The following is a 19,276-nucleotide window of genomic DNA, read 5'->3' as shown; positions in this document are numbered from 1 at the left end:
GGCATCACTGCTCTTGTTTTCTTTGTCTTTTTCCTACAAAATCTGGAATATTGCTTGCAGAATATTATCTCCTTAATTAGAACATAACCTCTTTTCAGGCAGAACTTTTGATTAGCAATTCTACATGTCATTGCCCAATACAGCGCCTAGCCCATGATAAACATTCAACATATTAATTCATTTAAACTTTCATCATAATAACTTGAAAAATTTATAAATTACTATATATGGGATCCCTGGGTGGCTCAGTGGTTTAGCGCCGCCTTCAGCCCAGGATGTGATCCTGGAGTCCTGGGATCGAGTCCCACATCTGACTCCCTGCATGGAGCCTGCTTCTCCCTCTGCCTGTGTCTCTGCCTCTCTCTCTCTCTCTGTGTCTCTCATGAATAAATAAATAAAATCTTTGATAATAAATAAATAAATAAATAAATAAATAAATAAATAAAATTACTGTGCAGATGGGGAAAGTTTTGGGACAAAAAATATCTAGTGATATGGAGTATCATAGTAAGAAGATCTCCTTCCTTGAGCTTAATAAATCAAAAAAAAAAATCCCAAACATCATATCAAGGATACCATGCGGGAATCCTTGACATATTTTGGAAGAAATGTAAAACCAATATCCTGAGACTACAATCATTTATCATCAACTAGCAGCTGTTGTTAGAATTGATATTGATCCTTGGTAAATTGCAACCAGAGTAACCTTGTTATATCATCAAAAATTCTCCCACTACATCATTTAGCTATGAAATGCTTCCTTAACTTGTGTCCTTAAATTTTCCTCTTCTATATTAAATCACTTAAGGACAAAAGTGTGTAGAGGTAACCCAAAACACTTTTGGCCATTTTCCAATTAAATATTCTCTAGAAGATACACTAGATATCTTCCAGTGTATCTGTATACTAGAAGATGTATAAATGTATAAAATATACATTTATAAATGTAAAAAATATAATAACTAGTTCAAAAAGTCATTTGATAAGGTAATTTTTAAAATTAGAAGGAACTTATTGGTGATCTAGTTCAATTTTCTCCTCATCTAAGTGAAGAAAGTAAATTTGGTTAAATGGTATGATCAAGGCTGGAATACCAAAGAGTTTGTTCTAGCATGTGAGATTCCGACATCCAAATTATTTTCTTTTATTCAGTTACCATTAAATGAATGAAAAGTCTTAGTTTTATATGTAGTAAGAAGTTTAATAACAACTTGAAATGAGGAACTTTCCCCACCCCGCTGTTATTTTAGGTATGGCCTCCATGTGGGCTGTTGGCACCTGGGCTCGATTTCTAGCTTTGCTCCTTATTATTTATGTCATCTAAACTCTCCACAGCTCAATTTTCTTAACTTTTAAAAATGGGACAAATAGTAGTGCCTACCTGATAGAGCTTTGTGACATAAGAGTGAAACAGTCCACTTAAAACACTTAGCATAGTAACTTGGCTATAATAAGGACTCAATAAGTTTTAGCTGATATTACTATTATTAGTTTCACTATTTCATAAAATAAGAAATCATGGCTTTGATTTATTGAACAGTAAACACAAACGCAATTGAAACTCTTATATTTTCAAATATCATTATTGTAAGTAACATCACTATTTCACTGTTCCTGCATTAACCGTTTGCTTGAATTTTTTTAGTTTACATACATCATTAGAAGCATATTTAGTACAATATCATAAATCCTATAGAGGAGACCAAAGTGTTCTTGTATTTCCATTTATGTGTGTGTGTGTGTGTGTGTGTGCGTGTGTGTGATGAATTGGTAAAAATCTTAAAGGGAATAACAAAGTGTGTGGCAACCTTCCTAGGATACTTTTATCAAAGTTACAAAATTTCATCTGAAGGAAACATGATAGTAGCACAAAATAAAATATATAAATCCAATTTTATAAGCAGTCAAATATTCAGCCTTTAATTAATAATTTAGAAACTGTGCTTTTGAGATACTAAGCACCTTTATTTTCCCTCATCCTTTATTTCTTCTGCCTACATATTTTAATTTTTCAACTCATTTATATAACCTATTCTAAGAAATAAAGGGCAAAAAGAGAAGGAGAAATAGAAGATCTATTAATATAGTCATTTCTTAGCAGGTCTGAAAGAAGTGGAGAAAGGTTTAAATTGTGAGGAGAGATCCATTGTGGGCCACCTGCTCCACCACTGGGCAGTAGCTACAATTCCTTTGTCTTCCCCTGGTCTGGATAACTGAGACATAGCTGGTATCTTTTTGAAAGAGGTAGAACTCTGCGTCTCTAAAACTATTCATCAGAATTACTGAATGATCCACAATTGAACCCTTGTCCACAAAAATGCACTGAAGCTTTTATTAAATGAAATAAAATTTTCTAATATCATCGAAGCTAGCCTACCTTTAGCCACATCGAATTATTAGCTATTTTTATTAACTGCTGCTGCATTTGGTATACAATTCGCTATGTCAAAGAAATATAAATCTAGGTAACTCAAAAGAAAAAGACAAAATTTTCATCCACATTAACAGAAAAACATCTACACAGAAATTCAAAAACCATGCAAGCATTTAACTGAAAATATCAGGCATGATGTACTTAAATAAATATATCAAGGGAAAAGAAGGCGGCAACAGAACCTAGAACCTATTGCGAAACTGAGTACACAAATGGACAATGGCCAGATCACACATAAAAACAGAAGTCTAACTCCCAACTTACAGCAACTTGCCTAGAAAACCATATCTACAATAAACAGCCCAGCAAGCCAGTCTGCTAGAAGTCAGATTTGTAGGAGGCCACATCGTTACTTCTAGCAGCAATCCAGGAAGCTAAACAATGACATCTGTAACAACTGAACCAAAGTAGTCAAGATTGATTAACTAACAGCTTCTCTAAATGTTGTCACCACTTTCCTTTTAGGACAAACCAGAGAAAGATGAGTATGCACCCCTAGCTAATCACATAGGATGCCCCACTTCTAATTAGCCCCTCTTACAGCTTCCCCGTGCCAACAGCCTCCAATCAAGGCATACCTGAAACCTTCCCTTTTCCCCAGTATACAGCTTTCCCACTCTTTTGTCTGCCTTTGAGTCTCCACCAAAATGCAAGTGTCAGTGGCTAACTAACTCCCTTGCTACCTAGCAAGCTCTGAATAAAGAGCCTTCACATTTCTCTTTTGGGGGGTCTTCATTTATTTCCACACTAGTGAGCATCTGCTACATATCCATCAAAGGGGAACATGCTTAGATATCCTAAGAAGTTAATCTTCACAATATTCTGAGATTTTTTTTTTTTTAGCCCCACTTCACAGATGAACAGAACTGAAGTTTGTAGAAGTTAGCTTCCTTGCTTTCCTATTTACATCATGCCAGAGTAAGTGTTTTGGTGTATTTTTTGTGATAAAGGTATTTAATATAATATTTTAAAAGGTAATAAAAACAATAACAGCAGCTATAAATAAGTTGGGTGTTTTTTAGCATTACTTGCATTTGTATCTATCAATTTGCTGGATAAATGTAAGCATTGTATTTTTAATTGACTCATTGCTTTAAAGTTACAATGAATCAAAATACATAGGTGTTTGAAATCACCAAAATCACCATAGAAGAAATGACTTCTATATCTTATTTGCTATAAAAAACACATCAGGAGAAATAATTTGCTTGTCAAGTAGTGACTGAAGCAACAGACTTTTTACAGATAATGTGTAGAAATTCGAATAAGAAAATGTAGTTATTTACTATATTGACAAAGAAAGGAGTAAAAATGAAATTTGAGTGATTCTGAAAAGAATAAGTATATGCCTGGCACTTTTTAAAAGGTAATTATTTAACAATCACATAAGTTAACTACCATTGTATTTATTTTACAAATGAAGAAAGAAATTTTAAAGACATTTAAGAATATTACTACAACTTAACAGTGAGCCAAACAGTCTATATTCAAAAACAGAATTATTTTTTGGTTTTAAAATTCAACAAATATGCTCAAGAAACACTTGATTAAAATTCATTTTAAGATATTCCCTTGCCACATAAATTGGCCACAGACCCTAAAACTGAAGTAATTTATTTTCTAACTATAATATTGTGGAACTTAGCTTTATAGGAAGCAGTAGGGGAAACAGCATTTGCACAAATTAGAAATTACCATGGAAGTTACATAAGACTAGATTTTAAAAAAAAGGAAAATATAGATGATTAATAAGGCCTTTTAATGCCTGAAAATAAAATGGTATTTAAGAACAATTCCCTAAACAAAGACTTGAAAATCTAAAAAGAAATCTACAGATAATATTGTTTAAATAATAGTGTGGAATAAGAAATGATGACTAAAGGCCAAATAATTCCTCATGTGTCTTCTACTTTGTCTCACTAATTTCATTTAGTTAATTCAAACCTTTATTAAGGATTCCTTGCATGGAGCTTAAATTAAAATGAACAAAAAGTTGGAATGTGAGAAGCTTTGTAAGAGAAAAAGATTCAAGCTCTTGGCTTTTATCAGATTTCATGTAAAGGACAGAAAACTATTTTCTGAAGCATCTCTATTTTAGTAAACGTAATGAATTTGTCACATAAAATTATAAATACCAGAGTTATAATTTGGCCACTTTGCTAAACATATAGGTAGGGAAAAAACTGCTTCCTTTAGACCCCTAAAAGACTTTGCTCCTTCCCATAAACAGGACTGATGCTCAATGGCTATCAATTGAATTAATTTTTAAGCCCTTTAGCTACCTCTCCTCATTGAGATGCAATGACTTTTTTTTTCATAGAAAAAAAAATTGAGGTGTTTTTGTTTTGCATCTCTCTACATCAGCCCATCATCTACATTTGAATGAGGCAAATGAGCAAAAAGTATGGAGTAGATGGGGAATGTATTTTATAAGAAAATCACCTGAGGGGTTTCAAGCAACATGTACCTCAAACATTAAAGTAGCTGTCAAGAAAAGCAATTTTATCATGAAAATAACATGTTCCAATAACTTTGAAGCAAGGGTATGTACAGTAGAGGCAGACTGCCTGCATTAGAATCCTACTCTTCCACTGGCTAACTTTCAGTGGAAGGTGGACATTAACTGGCTAATTTTCCAACAGTCAAATCCCTTAACCATGACGTTTCTTCATTTGTAAGATAGAGATGATAATAGAACCCAAGGAGATAATTGTAAGGATTCAGAGACTTAGTGTACATGTGTTGGCACAGTGTAAACACCTGGTGAGTGTTACTTTATTATTGCTGTGAATCTGAAACAAAACAAATAACTTCACTTTAGAAAATGAGCAGCAAGTTGAAAGTTTTCTTATGTTTTATGGGGTCAGGACAAATAGGGTGCTGTTTGTCCCACTCTGATAATGTCCATAAATGCCTGCACACTTCTTGAAGGTGGAGTTATGTCAAAATTCTTTGAACCTCAAGCATCTGATAATGTCTCACATTCAGAGGTACTCAATACATGTTAAGTGAATAATGAATGAATTTTTAAAAATAAATGAGTGAACACATGGATTGACAGTTTTTAGACAAAGAATGGGATTCATATAGAGTGCGTTTAATATTTAAAATTAAATTCCAATTCTTTTCAGAAGTTTCTTTCGAAACTTAAATCTACATCTTAGGAGTGATTCAGTAGTCTTCCCAAAATGACTGATAAAGTCCAAAGTATTGCAGTTTTCTGTTTCTACTTAAAATTGACAGAGAATGTTTAAAGTCCTCATTTTTTAAAGAACTGTTTTTGTTTTGTTTTTTTTTAAGATTTTATTTATTTATTTATTTATTTATTCGTGAGAGACATATAGAGAGGCAGAGACACAGGCAGAGGGAGAAGGAGGCTCCATGCAAGGAGCTTGACATGAGGCTCAATTGCAGGACCCTGGGATCACAACCCAAACTGAAGGCAGACGCTCAACCACTGAGCCACCCAGGTGCCCCTATTTAAAGTATCTGAAGTGAGAGTTGTACTTGTATTACCTCTTGACTGCTGTCATCTCCTCTTTTTAAGAGAGCCTAGCTTGTTAAGAATTTTCATTTATTTATAAACACATAGTTTTATTAGTTTGAATTGGTAGATTTCTTAAATCTAAGATTTAATTGACATAAGACAAAGGCAACCTTTCTCCTCTTGAAATCTTAAAGATATGTCAGGGAACTTATTTTATTAGTCATGCTTATGTTTCAAAATTATTTATGGCCTATCTTTCATTGATATCGTATGTTTTAAATCTAGAAATTACACCGAAATGAGCTGCATAATTATTCTGTAATTCTAGTGCTTACAATATATTTGCATGATTTTATTTCTCAGGAATAATATGGGAGGTGGTATATAATTGTTTCTTACCCTATTTGAGTCAATTCTTGCTCTGGAAGTATAGATGGGAGGTGGGATGTTGAACGCTTGAGGGACCAAGTATTCCTCAGCATCCATCATGTCTTCCAAATCCTCTTCATCCAAGAGATTCTGAAAGAACTTGCTGTCATTTGGACTGGGAAGCTTCATGCGATCGTCACCCTAAAAGTTTGCCCACCAGACAAACAAAAATATGATTCTTCGTTTCATCTTCAATATGTGGACTTTGCAGAAAATGTATCTACTATAAAATAAGTAGTTGAAAATTCATGCACTTGTTTTTTAAAAAAAATTCCCTAATACAATTACCAATCATGAAGGAGCCTGTAACATACTTAGCTAGATAAATAGATTTAACAGAATATGATAAATACCATTAGAGATGAATAAAGCAGGGACACCTGGGTGGCTCAGCAGTTGAGCGGCTGCCTTCAGCTCAGGGTGTGATCCTGGAATCCCGGATCGAGTCCCACATGGGGCTCCCTGCGAGGAGCCTGCTTCTCCCTCTGCCTGTGTCTCTGCCTCTCTCTCTCTGTCTCTCATGAATAAATAAAACCTTAAAAAAAAGATGAATAAAGCAGAATGCTCTGGGTTTTTTTTTTTTTTTAAGATTTTATTTATTTAGAGAGAGGCAAAGACAGGCAGAGGGAGAAGCAGGCTCCCTGCAAGGAGGCTGAGGCAGGACTCGATCCCAGGGTCCAGGGATCACGACCAGCTGCTCAAACACTGAGCCACCCAGGTGCCCTGCTCTGGTTGTTCTGAGGGAGGCATAATTTATTTCAGATCTGAGAATAATGGTACACTTCATTGCCAGGATGTTTGAGCTGTGACTTTAAGAATAAATAACAAAGGACAATTGACTTTTCAATCTTTATTGCATTTAGTTGGTTTGATATTGTAGAGTTCTCAGGACATAGAGACTCCATGATTTGTCCTATAGCAGAACACTGTTAAAGTGATAGCTTTCAAAATCACAGCATAAGTGGCAAATAATATAAATGAAGGTGGGAGAGGCAGCAGAATCCCACTCTTTTTTATTTCATCTATTTCTTAAATGTGTTTTTTTCATTTTTCAGAATTATGTGATATTTTTGCAAACAAGTTGTTTATGCAAATTAATTTGGGAAAAGATAACTGGCTTTTATCTTCATGTCAGACTATTGATAGGAAGATAAATGCTACCTTGTTTTATTGAGGAAAATTAATTCAGCGTAACCCAAGGTCCATTTGTTTATGATTTTGGTCAAAATAATCATAGAGAAATATAACTTTTTAATTATCTGATCCATTTTTTATAGTGTTTAATATAAAATGTTCTTTGGGCTATCATTTGATTCATATGTACATCAATTCACTTGAATTGGAATTATTGCTTGGATATTGCATATCTCCAAAAATGAAATATATTTCTAAATATTTTTTTAGGAAATTTAATGTCAATATGTTGAAACTTTTAATTCACTGTCTTCAACCATGGACAGGATTCAAACAAAAATCCATCTTGCTTTTATTCTTGAAAAGGGAAGATTATAATAATGGACATGACTTAATGCATGTTAATAAAAAGCAGAGTGCTAGAAGGCTTTTCTGGGGAGAAGGACTTTTTATGTATATGGATAATCATAATTATCTGGCTGTTCAGTAGCAGAGACACTTGAATACTAAAGGAAGATTTTTAGAAGTGGTTCTGACATAGAGTAAAAGGCTCTTTTCCATAAGTCATTTCACATGATATTCTGCTTTAGTTAATCGACTATGAGTGGTGATTTCCACAGTTCCAAAGACCAGATATGTACTCACCTGAATGACTAGATATCTTTGAGGGTCTCGAGCCATCCTCGAAAACTCAGCAGCCAGTTCCTTAAATTTAGGCCTACTGTCAGCATCAATCATCCAACCTAGAAATTCACACACAAGAGTCATTTATACCCATAATTAGCAAGAAGCAGGATGTACATTTTATGAAAACATAGGCTAAGTTTGAAAAATATTGTTTCAGTAACAATGATCTAAAAAAAAACAAAGAAAGTTAAACGATCCAATAGGTGAGGTTCTATCTGAATCAGTTTGTTGATATTCGTTAGCAAAATATAATATATGATAGAATAACAGAGACTTTTCACTTTGTTGATCTAATTTAAAATTAATTTTTCTTCTTAAAAATATAACCTAGGCTAACTCTGGGAACTTAGAGAATCTCAGATCTTTTTTTCTTAAGTATGGAGAGAATTTTTATTTTTTTAACTTCTCTTTGATGGTTATAAAAGAGGTGACTGGGATAGGATTTATTAGCTTATGTCAGGAGTGACATGGAATACAAGCTCTGGTTACAATGGAGTACACCAGCACAGAGGGGAAAAAGGAAGAGAAAGCAACTTTCTTGTGCCACCTCTTTCCTGGTGGGGAAAAAAAAAAGCAAAGTTATGGGTAATGCTTGTTCAGCAATAGCCATTAGCTTATCTAAGTACTAGCCTTTGCAGCATAAAAATACTATCAGCAATTTTCAAGGTATGTATTATTATTTAGCTGGGACTCTAGATAAAGTGGGTCTTATCTCCCCAGGCACTGTTTAGCTGGTGAGATCACAAAAATTAAAGCACCAAGCTTTCCTTGATTTTCTTGCCAAATGACTGTCTTCTTAAGTATTAAAATTCGCAAAAGCAAGGTAAAACTCTCTATTAGGCAAAATATTTTCCTGACTTTTTTTCATTGTTTCATCAGAGTATCTAAACAAAGTATTTTAAATTACCTCTGATGCTAGTTATGAGATCAAGTTATATAATGCATGCATGTTTTTAAAGTTCCTTCCATAGATGACTACTGAATGATGTTTGATCCAATAAAGCTATAAGGTTTGTTTCCCTTTTCCAGGAGTTCAATTTTTATTCTTGTTCTGGGAAGTCTGTGTGTGTCATTTCATGTATCATTAGTATCACCTGCATTTTTTTCTCTCTTAACAAACCTCAACTATATGCATTCACTTACAAAAAAAAAAATGCTAATGAGAAAATAGGTATTTCTGGAACTATTGGAATCAAAAAAGGTTAACTTCGCCGGGAGGTATCAGTTTCTTTCTAACTAAATATTGAGTAAATAGAACTATGCTTAGAGAAAAGGGCATGCTGACCTGAACTGGAAAGCACATTTTTTATTTCTTCCTCACTGTCAGAATGTATCAAACATGTCATGAATATAAATCTGAGTGGATCTGGGTCCAAAGTCTCTTATTAATAAGATGCTTATTCACCTTCACCAGTTTGTTTCTTTGCTAACCCTGTGTAAATCAAAAGGGGAAAACCCCAGATTACACAAGAAAGATTGCTGAATGTTAATCTCACTTAAATTAAGTAGGAAACTCCAGAGACTTCTCTAATTCTATTTAAATTAAGAGCCTAGGCTGCCAAAACACATTTATAATACATATGTGTCTGGGGCATAGAAAGGAGGAAGAAAAGAGCATTTGATGTAAACAAATGATCAAATCGAAAAAAAGTAAGCATTCATAATCTTTTTCACTGTAGATTCACGTCTTTCCATTTCCCATTCTGCTCTGCTAATTTCCTGTTGACTAAAATTGGTAAACCTATTTCCATTTAATTCATTTTTTTAAACTATCAGTTTCAAGCTTTCTCCCTTTGTATTTAGACCATTTGTTTAGACTGCTATTTTCCTATAAAGATGACTAACATTATTGTGACTAATTACATTTCTTTATGAAAGACAATTTGATTGTCATGGAAATGATAAGATTCAAAGTGAAATGAATCAGAAGAGGAAGAGTCATAAAATTTTGACTTTATAACGTGGAAGCATGCATATTGCTTCCTATTAACAATAAGCACACAAACAGGTGTTTACATGATCTTTTTTCATAATTATTTTGAACTTTCATGTTTTTCAATATCAGAAAACATTATGCAGGTAGATTAATCCATACTATTATTTTACTAAGCATGATGATGGTGATGGTAAAATTATTTTGCAATCTTACATTTGACCATGACCATGTAAACGTCAATAGTGCAGATAGGAGGCTGGGGCAAACGTTCTCCTTTCTCTAATAAATCAGGGATTTCTCGGGTTGGAATTCCATCGTAGGGTTTTCCTCCAAATGTCATCAGTTCCCATATAGTGACTCCTAAATTGGAGATCAAATATTTACATAAGCATATTAACAACACACTTCGAAGAAACCAGCTGTATGCCAATGACAAAAGAAAGCTCCTTAGAAAGGCAGTCAAAAATAGTCTAAAGAGGGAGGGCGCTTGGCTGACACAACCCATTAAGCATTCAGACTCTTGGCTTTGGCTGAGGTTGTCATCTCAGGGTGGTGGGATTGAGCCCCGCATCAGGATCCGTGCTCACTCAATGTGGCATCTGCTTAAGACTCTGCCCTCCCCCTCCACTCTCTCTCTCAAATACATAAATAAATTTAAAAAAATAGTCTAAAGAAAGGCTCTTCAGATTTCTATGTCCATTAGAAGAAGCCCAGTGACAAAATCTTTATGGGAAATTCAACTATCATATTATTGTCTTGAAATTTTTAATGAGGGCAGCCCGGGTGGCTCAGCGGTTTAGCACCACCTTTGGCCCAGGGTGTGATCCTGGAGTCCCGGGATCAAATCCCATGTCCGGCTCCCTGCATGGAGCCTGCTTCTCCCTCTCCCTGTCTCTCTCTCTCTCTCATGAATAAATAAAATGCTTAAAAATATAATGATTCTAATTTGAACAAGAAAATATACCCTATACACCTCTTTATGATCTCATAATTATACAATTAAAAAGTCACCATTTCTTAAGGGTAGGCTTGTACATTCAGAAATAGCTATCTGTGTGTAAGAGTTTTACCAAGTGAATTTTGATTGGTTCACATAGCATACAAAGCATATTTTTATATAAAATCCATTAATTAGGACTATGTTTTTCTTTACTTCCATCTGTAATAATTATTTATTCAAACTGGTCCTTTTTTAGTAGTCTTATCATCGACTACTAATAAAAATACAAAGCTTAAAATATAAAAGTGTATGTGATCTTCAAATTATACTTTATAATATCCTTATTACCTAATTATTACCATGGTTACCCGATTTTGCTTATTATTTTTTAAATCTTATGATTTTTAAATATAATGTAAAAATGTAACTAGTGACACAATTTAAGCGTTTGATCTTGTTTAAATCCTACTTAATTTTGCACATTAAGGAATGGCTCTGTAGAACCAATAATTAAAATTCAGTGTCCATGAGACAGGCTGGAACAAGTTAAGAAGTGGATGGCTGTCGATCTATATTCAGTCAGTCAATATAAATACATATTTACAGAACATGTATTTGGTGAGGATATTTTGTTAACTTATATATGCAGTTATAAAAGAATAGACATGCTCACATCTCTATCAGAACTTCCAATATAAACAAAATGCAATCCAATTACAAATCAAAATGATAGAAAATATAATAAACACATAAATACAAAAACAAAAGCAGGAACAGCAAAACCCCCACCTCTGCCAACAGCAATCCAACTCTATCCTTGCAGGAATGAACACAAGATAGGGTTAAACAGAGATGGCTTCACGCAGAAGGACAATCTCAGAAAAACTGAATCAGAAACATCCTCAAAACTTACAATTCTGTCATTTGAACCTATAAACCATAGCTAATACATATTTATTGTTATAAAAATAAAGATGCATCCAGTGGCAATTTGTCACAAAGGTGCATTGTAAATATTGTGTTTCTCTTTGCCTTGTATACCTTTTGCAATCAACTATGATATATCATAAAAAGCTTAAAATGCCTTATAGATATGGGTTGATGACCTGGGCTATGTTTCAAAGCAGAGTACTCATCTATCTATCTATCTATCTATGTACTTATTGTAGAGGTTGTTTAAAATTGTTTGATTGCTATATTTAAATGAGGGAAACATACATAGAAAAAGGAAAAAATGATATGTATGTCATATATCAAAATACATATGATAACATATAAGTCTATCATATAAAATATAATCTATAAATCTATATCATATAATATATACACTAATTTGTATCATGTAATAAACATAGTAGATTTGTGTTTCTATTCAGTCCTTACAGTTCAGCAACTACATTCTTTCAATCGTTTCCCTACACTTGCCTAAATTTCAAACCCAGCACACTTTTTATTTCTAAGCCTAGTAGAATACACGTGACCTTCACGGGAATTTTAAATCAACAGCATACATGTGTGGAAGGAAAAAAACACTTTACAGAAATGTCTTAATTTTTTTTTTAAGATAATAAGAGGTGTAAGTTCTTTAGTGATTGAATGGATTAAGTCTTTCTTTCTAAAAACAAAAACAAAGATAAAGCTAGGCTTAAATTTTATGAACTAAATTGTACCATGCTTTCTAGTCACACCATCACCTTTTTGCTTAAATGGGGGTTGTGGTTTTTATTTGTAAAAAATATGGTTTTATGTTTATATTTAAACTTAGAAAAGGTGTTGATTCATTCCTTTTTTTTTTTTTAAGATTATTTATTTATTTATTCATGAGAGACACAGAGAAAGGCAGAGACATAGGCAGAGCGAGGACCAGACTTCCTACAGGAAGCCTAATGCTTCCTTGATCCCCAATCCTGGGATCACTTGAGCCAAAGGCAGATGCTCAACCACTGAGCCACCCAGGTGTCTCTGATTCATTCTTAATAATACCTGGATGAAGGTAAGTTGTAAATCGCCACATACATGTAAGCATCTCATCTCAACAATTGAATTAAATGCAATTAAATTCAATATTTAAAATTACTCTTTTCTTTTCTAATTTTTATTTATTTATGATAGTCAGAGAGAGAGAGAGGCCAAGACACAGGCAGAGGGAGAAGCAGGCTCCATGCACCGGGAGCCCGATTTGGGATTAGATCCCGGGTCTCCAGGATCGCGCCCTGGGCCAAAGGCAGGCGCCAAACTGCCGCCACCCAGGGATCCCTAAAATTACTCTTTTCTAGTTCATAGTAGTCACTCTCTATTGTGTGTGTTTATTCCAAAGTAGTTTGTAAATTAAAATCAAAGCTGCAACTAGAAATCTTCTCTCTTATTTCTCCCCTCACATTTATTGGTCTCACCTTACTGCTTTCAATAATTGTTCTTTGCTACAATAATAACCTCTTTCTTATTATAGAACAGAAATTCTTTTATTTTTAACATACTTTCAAAGAGCTTTTGAAAATTAAGGCTAGGAGGCTCTATGACATTTTTCCTAAACTAAAATTGGCTATTTTTTTCTGTCAAATGATCAGGAAAGTTGCTACCAAACCAAAGGTTATGATAGACAACTCAAGTGAGACTTTAATATATTAGCTTATAACAGAGAACCAAGGAATGACAAAAAAGGTAGATAAATGATACAATTTAGAGTTTCGTTTTTATAACTGGAAGAGCAAAGAGTTAATTCCTTTAGGAAACAAGGCTTGTAAGGTGGTATTTCCAACACAATAAAATAAATTGGCTTAGGATTTTACATGAGCCTAACATATTTATTTTTGCTTTAAAACTTTTAATTCACAAGGAAGATTTATTTACCATAGCTCCAAACATCACTCTGATGGGTGAATTTCCTATAGTGTATACACTCGAGAGCCATCCATTTAATTGGCATCTGAGAAATAAAAAGAGAAATAAAAAGTGAAAGTTTTATAGCTACATAAAAGGTTATTACTATATTCATTTCCCAAAATATGAGTCGCTGGCTTGTCTCAATTGTATTTTTTGATGTGTATTTTTGTGTGTATAGAAAATACATATATAATCATAATAAACATATTTTTCAATACAGAGAACAATGAACTGAAATTTATAAAATTCTTAAAGTGAATTAACCTAAAGATATATTTATTTTTAAAAGCTTCATAAACAATGAAAAGTAAAATAGTATCATTTTCTATAGTTCTTAATAATGTTTAGCAATTAGTTTAGTTACTAGTTAACTATGACTCACAATATCAATTCTAAACATTTAAGAGATGTGCTTCTAGAAATATGGTTTACTACATTTTTTCCCCCAATGAGATTCCTTACATTTTTACTTACCCTTTTTTTCCCTCACAAAATTTCTGGCCACCAGGAAAATAGACTCTTCCTAAACTTAACCGCACCTTCTTCCTCTCATATAATTTGGTCCCTTAAGCCTCTAAAGCAATGAATCCAGAGTTAGGCTTGCTTTGTTCCCCAGCCACAAATGATCTCCCTTGTCTTGGTTAGCCAATATTGAAAATATGTACCATTTTCAAACTCGGAATTATATAAAAGAATGTGAGACGATGAGTACAAACAAATCTATCATCAGAACAGGAAAAACAACTCAACTCACATACCCTGCTGATGATGGGTCAGCAGAATAAGTCTCAACTAGGAAGGGCAGCATTATATAGCTGGAAATATAATTAGGTTCTACGAAATAAAGATAAACACTTTTACTTTGCAGTTGAAAGCTTAAAACTAAATAGGCTTTTGAAATCATGAGGTTCGCTGCTCACCAAGGTGACACCAAGGTAACTACGACAGAATCATGGTATTCAGTGAAAGGGAACAGAAGACACAGTGAAAGTGATTTCCCTGTGGGCAAGGAGTTAGCCGACTTTATGGACTACGGCCATTGTGTTAAAGAAGTAAGTTTAAATCACAGGTGGCTTGATAAAGACTTAATGGTTACTAGGCATTTAAAGCTATAATGAATCTTGCTTTAGACAAATCCTACAGCTGTATGTTCTTAAGACAAGTGAAGTCATGTGATTTATAGACTTCTACTGTGCAATCTTGCAGTGAATTTCAAAGCTATGGTCTCAAACTGCTGCAATTTGGTAGTAAACAGGCAAAACCGTCTAATAAAATCAAGGAACGATTAGGAAATACTACAAAACTGCAGAGTTTTTAAAGAATTTTTCTTTTGTGATAAGATTTGAATATATATATGTATATAGTTACATAAGATTGTATAAAGTTATATAAAAATCATCTACTACATGACATAATAAAATCATTGTTAAGCATTTGGAAGCCTATCATTGCAAAATATTTATAATATATACCTGGATGGCTCATGATAAATAAGGCATACAATATATATATATATATATATATATATATATATTTATATATATTTATATCAATTTATATATATTTATATCAATCACCTTTTTTTTTTATAGTTAGCATGTGTTTGTACTTCACCATAGGTGAAGGATGCATTTGCTATTTCATTTGGCCTCTCCTGATCTAAGTTTTCTCATATTAAGCTAGAGGGACCTCCAGATGGAGAGCAGGTAGCCTCACTGTTTAGCAAGAATGGTAATTTAAACAGTAGGTTAGTGAGAAAAAAAAAAAAACAAGAGCTTGAACTAAGGCCTGCTCTGAGGCCATATGGAGGAGCATGGTTGTCAGGTAAGGCCAGAGGCAAGTCAGAAAAATAAAAGAGGCAATGATACTGTTAAGATCCTCAGAATATAGTAGCCGACATTCTACAATCAGATAATAAATACAGCAAATTGGTCCATCATATGTTACAATAAAAGCTTAAAAAATTGAGCCAGATAAGAAGAATCTGTTGTATCTGGTAAAAGAAGATTAGAAGTTAAATTTCTAATGAGTTATGGTTCTTGGTAGTAGCCAGGCTTCTCTCTAATCTAGGAAAGAATAGTTATGTCTTTCTGTTGTATCAGTCCTGTGTTCTTAGAATCAATGAAACAATTTCTATGGTCCTGGATTAAAGTATAATTTCTATATTTCCTAAGGATCCACCCTCTTCCCAACACTGGATGTGATATAAAGACCACTAGAGATAAATTATCTTATTTTGGCTACTTTTGAAAAATGGATGTTTTATATAATTTTTATATAATTTTTATATTTCCCTCGGTGAGAGAGAAGGCAAATGATGGAACTGAGATTTTTATACTCTCATAACCTCAGACTGAGTGGCTTCTTCCTATAACATGTAAGAAGACAAAAGGATATCATACATATTTTCAAGCAATATTTCTCTAAAAAGAGACCCACCTTTCCTCCATCAGCATTATACTCTTTTTCATCTCCTTCTAAGAGTCTGGCTAGTCCAAAATCTGTGATTTTCACATGGTTTGGAGATTTCACTAAGACATTTCGGGCTGCCAAGTCCCGATGAACAAGCCGTCTTTCTTCCAGGTACATCATCCCCTGAAAAACACCAAGTTCCAAAATGATAGTTAATGACTAGGCTTTTTTATTGTCTAAAAAGCAGTTTCTTTGCCTTCAGTTGCAAGTGCTTGATTTCTCTAAGTGAAGCCAGAATCTCGGAATATTTTCAAAATTAGTAAAAACCTAGGATAAAAAGCAAATCACAAATAGTTCTTGGCCTTTTCTACCTAAAGTCCTATCAAGAATTACCTGTGCATGAGCTAAATGTTAGATCATTTTTTTTCTCAGAGACTTTATACTCTTTTGCAAACACTTTCATTAGTGAGGTGTGCGTGTGTCTCAGTAGATAAGCTAACATACACTTGGACTGACCCACATATTTCTATTTGTGCTCTCAATAACTCATGCTTTATGTCATCCTCCCCGTATGCTCGAAACAAAGAGACCCATCCATAATTTTAAAAAATTAAAAAATTCATATGAAGGTTTAATGGTGCCAAAATCACCACGATAGATTCTATCAAAGCTTAAGAATCATATTATTCTTATTAATTATGCAAAAATGAACTATACCTTAGAGGCATTAAAAGCCTCTAATTTTAAAAAATGGCTTCAATGACATTAGTAGTCATTATAAGAACCCACAAGTGAAATTACATCGTTTATAATGATCCTGAAATGAACCTTTAATATGTTTTTCCATTAAACATATAGGGTAATTAAAAATAAAATGTATTACTGATTGTCAACAATGATATGTATCCACATATATCTAAATATGTTCATGTGTATATTCATATTCATGTATATACATATGTATATTTCCATAATCCATAGAAGCAATACATATTAATTTTACTTTACCAGTAGGGAAACTAAGAGTCATTAAACAGCCTTAACTAAAGGTTTATATAAAATTAAGGAAGTAAACTCAGAGGCCTAGGTTAGAGTGAATATATTCTTATTGAAGTGTTAGAGGAATTCTATACTTGAGGATTTCAGAGGTAAAAAAGTGTTGTCATTCAAAAACAAATCAGAATTATTAGAAAATGGTTAAAGCATACTCTATACCAACTGCAAATCAAAGGTGTTGGTAGTTAACATTATAATTGCAGGACTCTGAGGATTAACAGTTGCTGATACCAAAGCAAAATCTGTGGAAAACAGGCACATAAATCACATAGGTTAAAAAAAAAAGAAAAATATGGTGAACTGTATACTCAATGTAGTGTAAAGAGAAGATTGCTTCAAACATGATCATGAGCCAAACACTATACTATCAATGTCCATTAAATACAACCAGTGCACATACTGCCTGATATGGTCCAACTGGTCAGCAGCGGGGTGACCACCACTTGTATTAGTGTTTTCTGAAATCAGCCCACAACTGAGATTTCTAAGGTTTTATTCTCTTCCCTAAGCAGTGCTTTCTGTTTGATTGTGCTAACTTGGAAATTTCTAGAATAAAGTGAATCTAAAAACATATAGCCCTTATATGATTTAAGGGACCAAATCCAGACTTATTGCCTTGGAGATAAAGATTTTTTCAATGATTTGCCCCTGTAAGAAATGCCCACAAAAACATTCACCTTTCCTCCCACCTTCATATAGGAATATGCAAAGTGTGTTGGCAATGAGTTAATATTCAGATCCAGACACAATGATGAAACACACACTACATTCCAGGCTCTGTGCTAGACATCAGAGAAACAAAAGAAGAGAGAAATATGTTCATTGAAGGAGGACAGAGCTATTAATGAAGTGGGCAGACGTGGAATACAGATTTGAATGAATCAGGGTGATATATGTAAAGGCATTTAAGGAGAACCATGTTTTGAGGATCATCTATAGCCTAGCCTAGCAAGTGCGTGTGTGAGGGGAGCCTTCAGAGATATCCTGAGGCCTAAGTCAAGTTTAAAAGATGTCCACCAGTTGGGCAAGGTGAGACGGAAGTTGGAGTTAGAGAGAACACATGCAGTGGCACCAACACCATGGTGTACTTGGCAAAGGCGTGTAGTTCTTTAAACATGGGCAGGAGAGGGGTGAATGGTGAGACCGACAAAGACAGAAGAGGCTCAATTTAAAAAGGGCCTCTTATATACCATGGTGGAGAACCGGAGCTTTGCATCTTATGCAGTATTCGATGCGATGATGCAGAAGTTGTTTTAAAAAGGAGAGTGACACAATTATCATTGGAGTCTTGAAAAAAAGCACCTGGTGTATAGATGGAGGATTAGACGCAAATACAGCTCAAGTCGGGAGCCCCTGCCACAATACAGAGGAAAAAGTGATGAGATGGAAAATAATAAGAGATAAAGGTTGTAAATTGGCAGTCCATGAGCTACATGCATATTATATACATAATTTTTGACCTTCACACTGGGCAAATTTCAAACATTCTCTTTAGCTGATGACTGGTTGTACACCACTGAGGGTGGGCACCCTCATGTGTCAGGATCCCACCACTCACTATTTACTACCCATGAGTTCGTTTAAGACAGTCATCTAGCTCCTATGCATGAGTGTCTGAATCTTCAACCAAACTAGGCCAGGAGAAATTTCAGGGAGAGTACAATTCCGAGATGCACTTATACAATAAAATAACCATCCTTGATAATTGAATAATGAAGAGGAGAGTCAATTACAAATGATCCTGTTCTCTGACTTTTGTAATTTAGGTAGATAATAATTGCTTTAACTAGACATTCTCCCAAAGCAAATAATAGTGATATATTCTATATGAACAGGGAACTAACGCTGGCCAAGACTTTTAAGACCCTAACGACACAT

The 19,276-nt window shown here is 33.9% G+C and overlaps 1 protein-coding gene across 4 annotated transcripts in view; it reads right to left on the bottom strand.

Moving 5' to 3' along the window:
• The window catches only part of ERBB4 (erb-b2 receptor tyrosine kinase 4), a 1,095,199-nt gene that overhangs the window by 36,538 nt on the left and 1,039,385 nt on the right, over positions 1-19,276 (bottom strand). For all 4 annotated transcript variants that reach the window (XM_072742096.1, XM_072742098.1, XM_026002035.2 and 1 more), the window contains exons 21-25: positions 16,370-16,525; positions 13,898-13,973; positions 10,321-10,467; positions 8,130-8,227; positions 6,321-6,491 (exon numbers count right to left, since the gene is read on the bottom strand). In XM_072742096.1, the coding sequence (XP_072598197.1) occupies positions 6,321-6,491; positions 8,130-8,227; positions 10,321-10,467; positions 13,898-13,973; positions 16,370-16,525 (648 nt within the window). The remainder of the gene's footprint in view (positions 1-6,320; positions 6,492-8,129; positions 8,228-10,320; positions 10,468-13,897; positions 13,974-16,369; positions 16,526-19,276) is intronic.

The sequence above is a fragment of the Vulpes vulpes genome, chromosome 16 (assembly GCF_048418805.1).
Source record: "Vulpes vulpes isolate BD-2025 chromosome 16, VulVul3, whole genome shotgun sequence".
In the NCBI taxonomy this organism is placed as follows: Eukaryota; Metazoa; Chordata; class Mammalia; order Carnivora; family Canidae; genus Vulpes; species Vulpes vulpes.
Note: the sequence above shows the minus strand (reverse complement) of the source record. Positions and strands in the feature narration are given on the sequence as shown.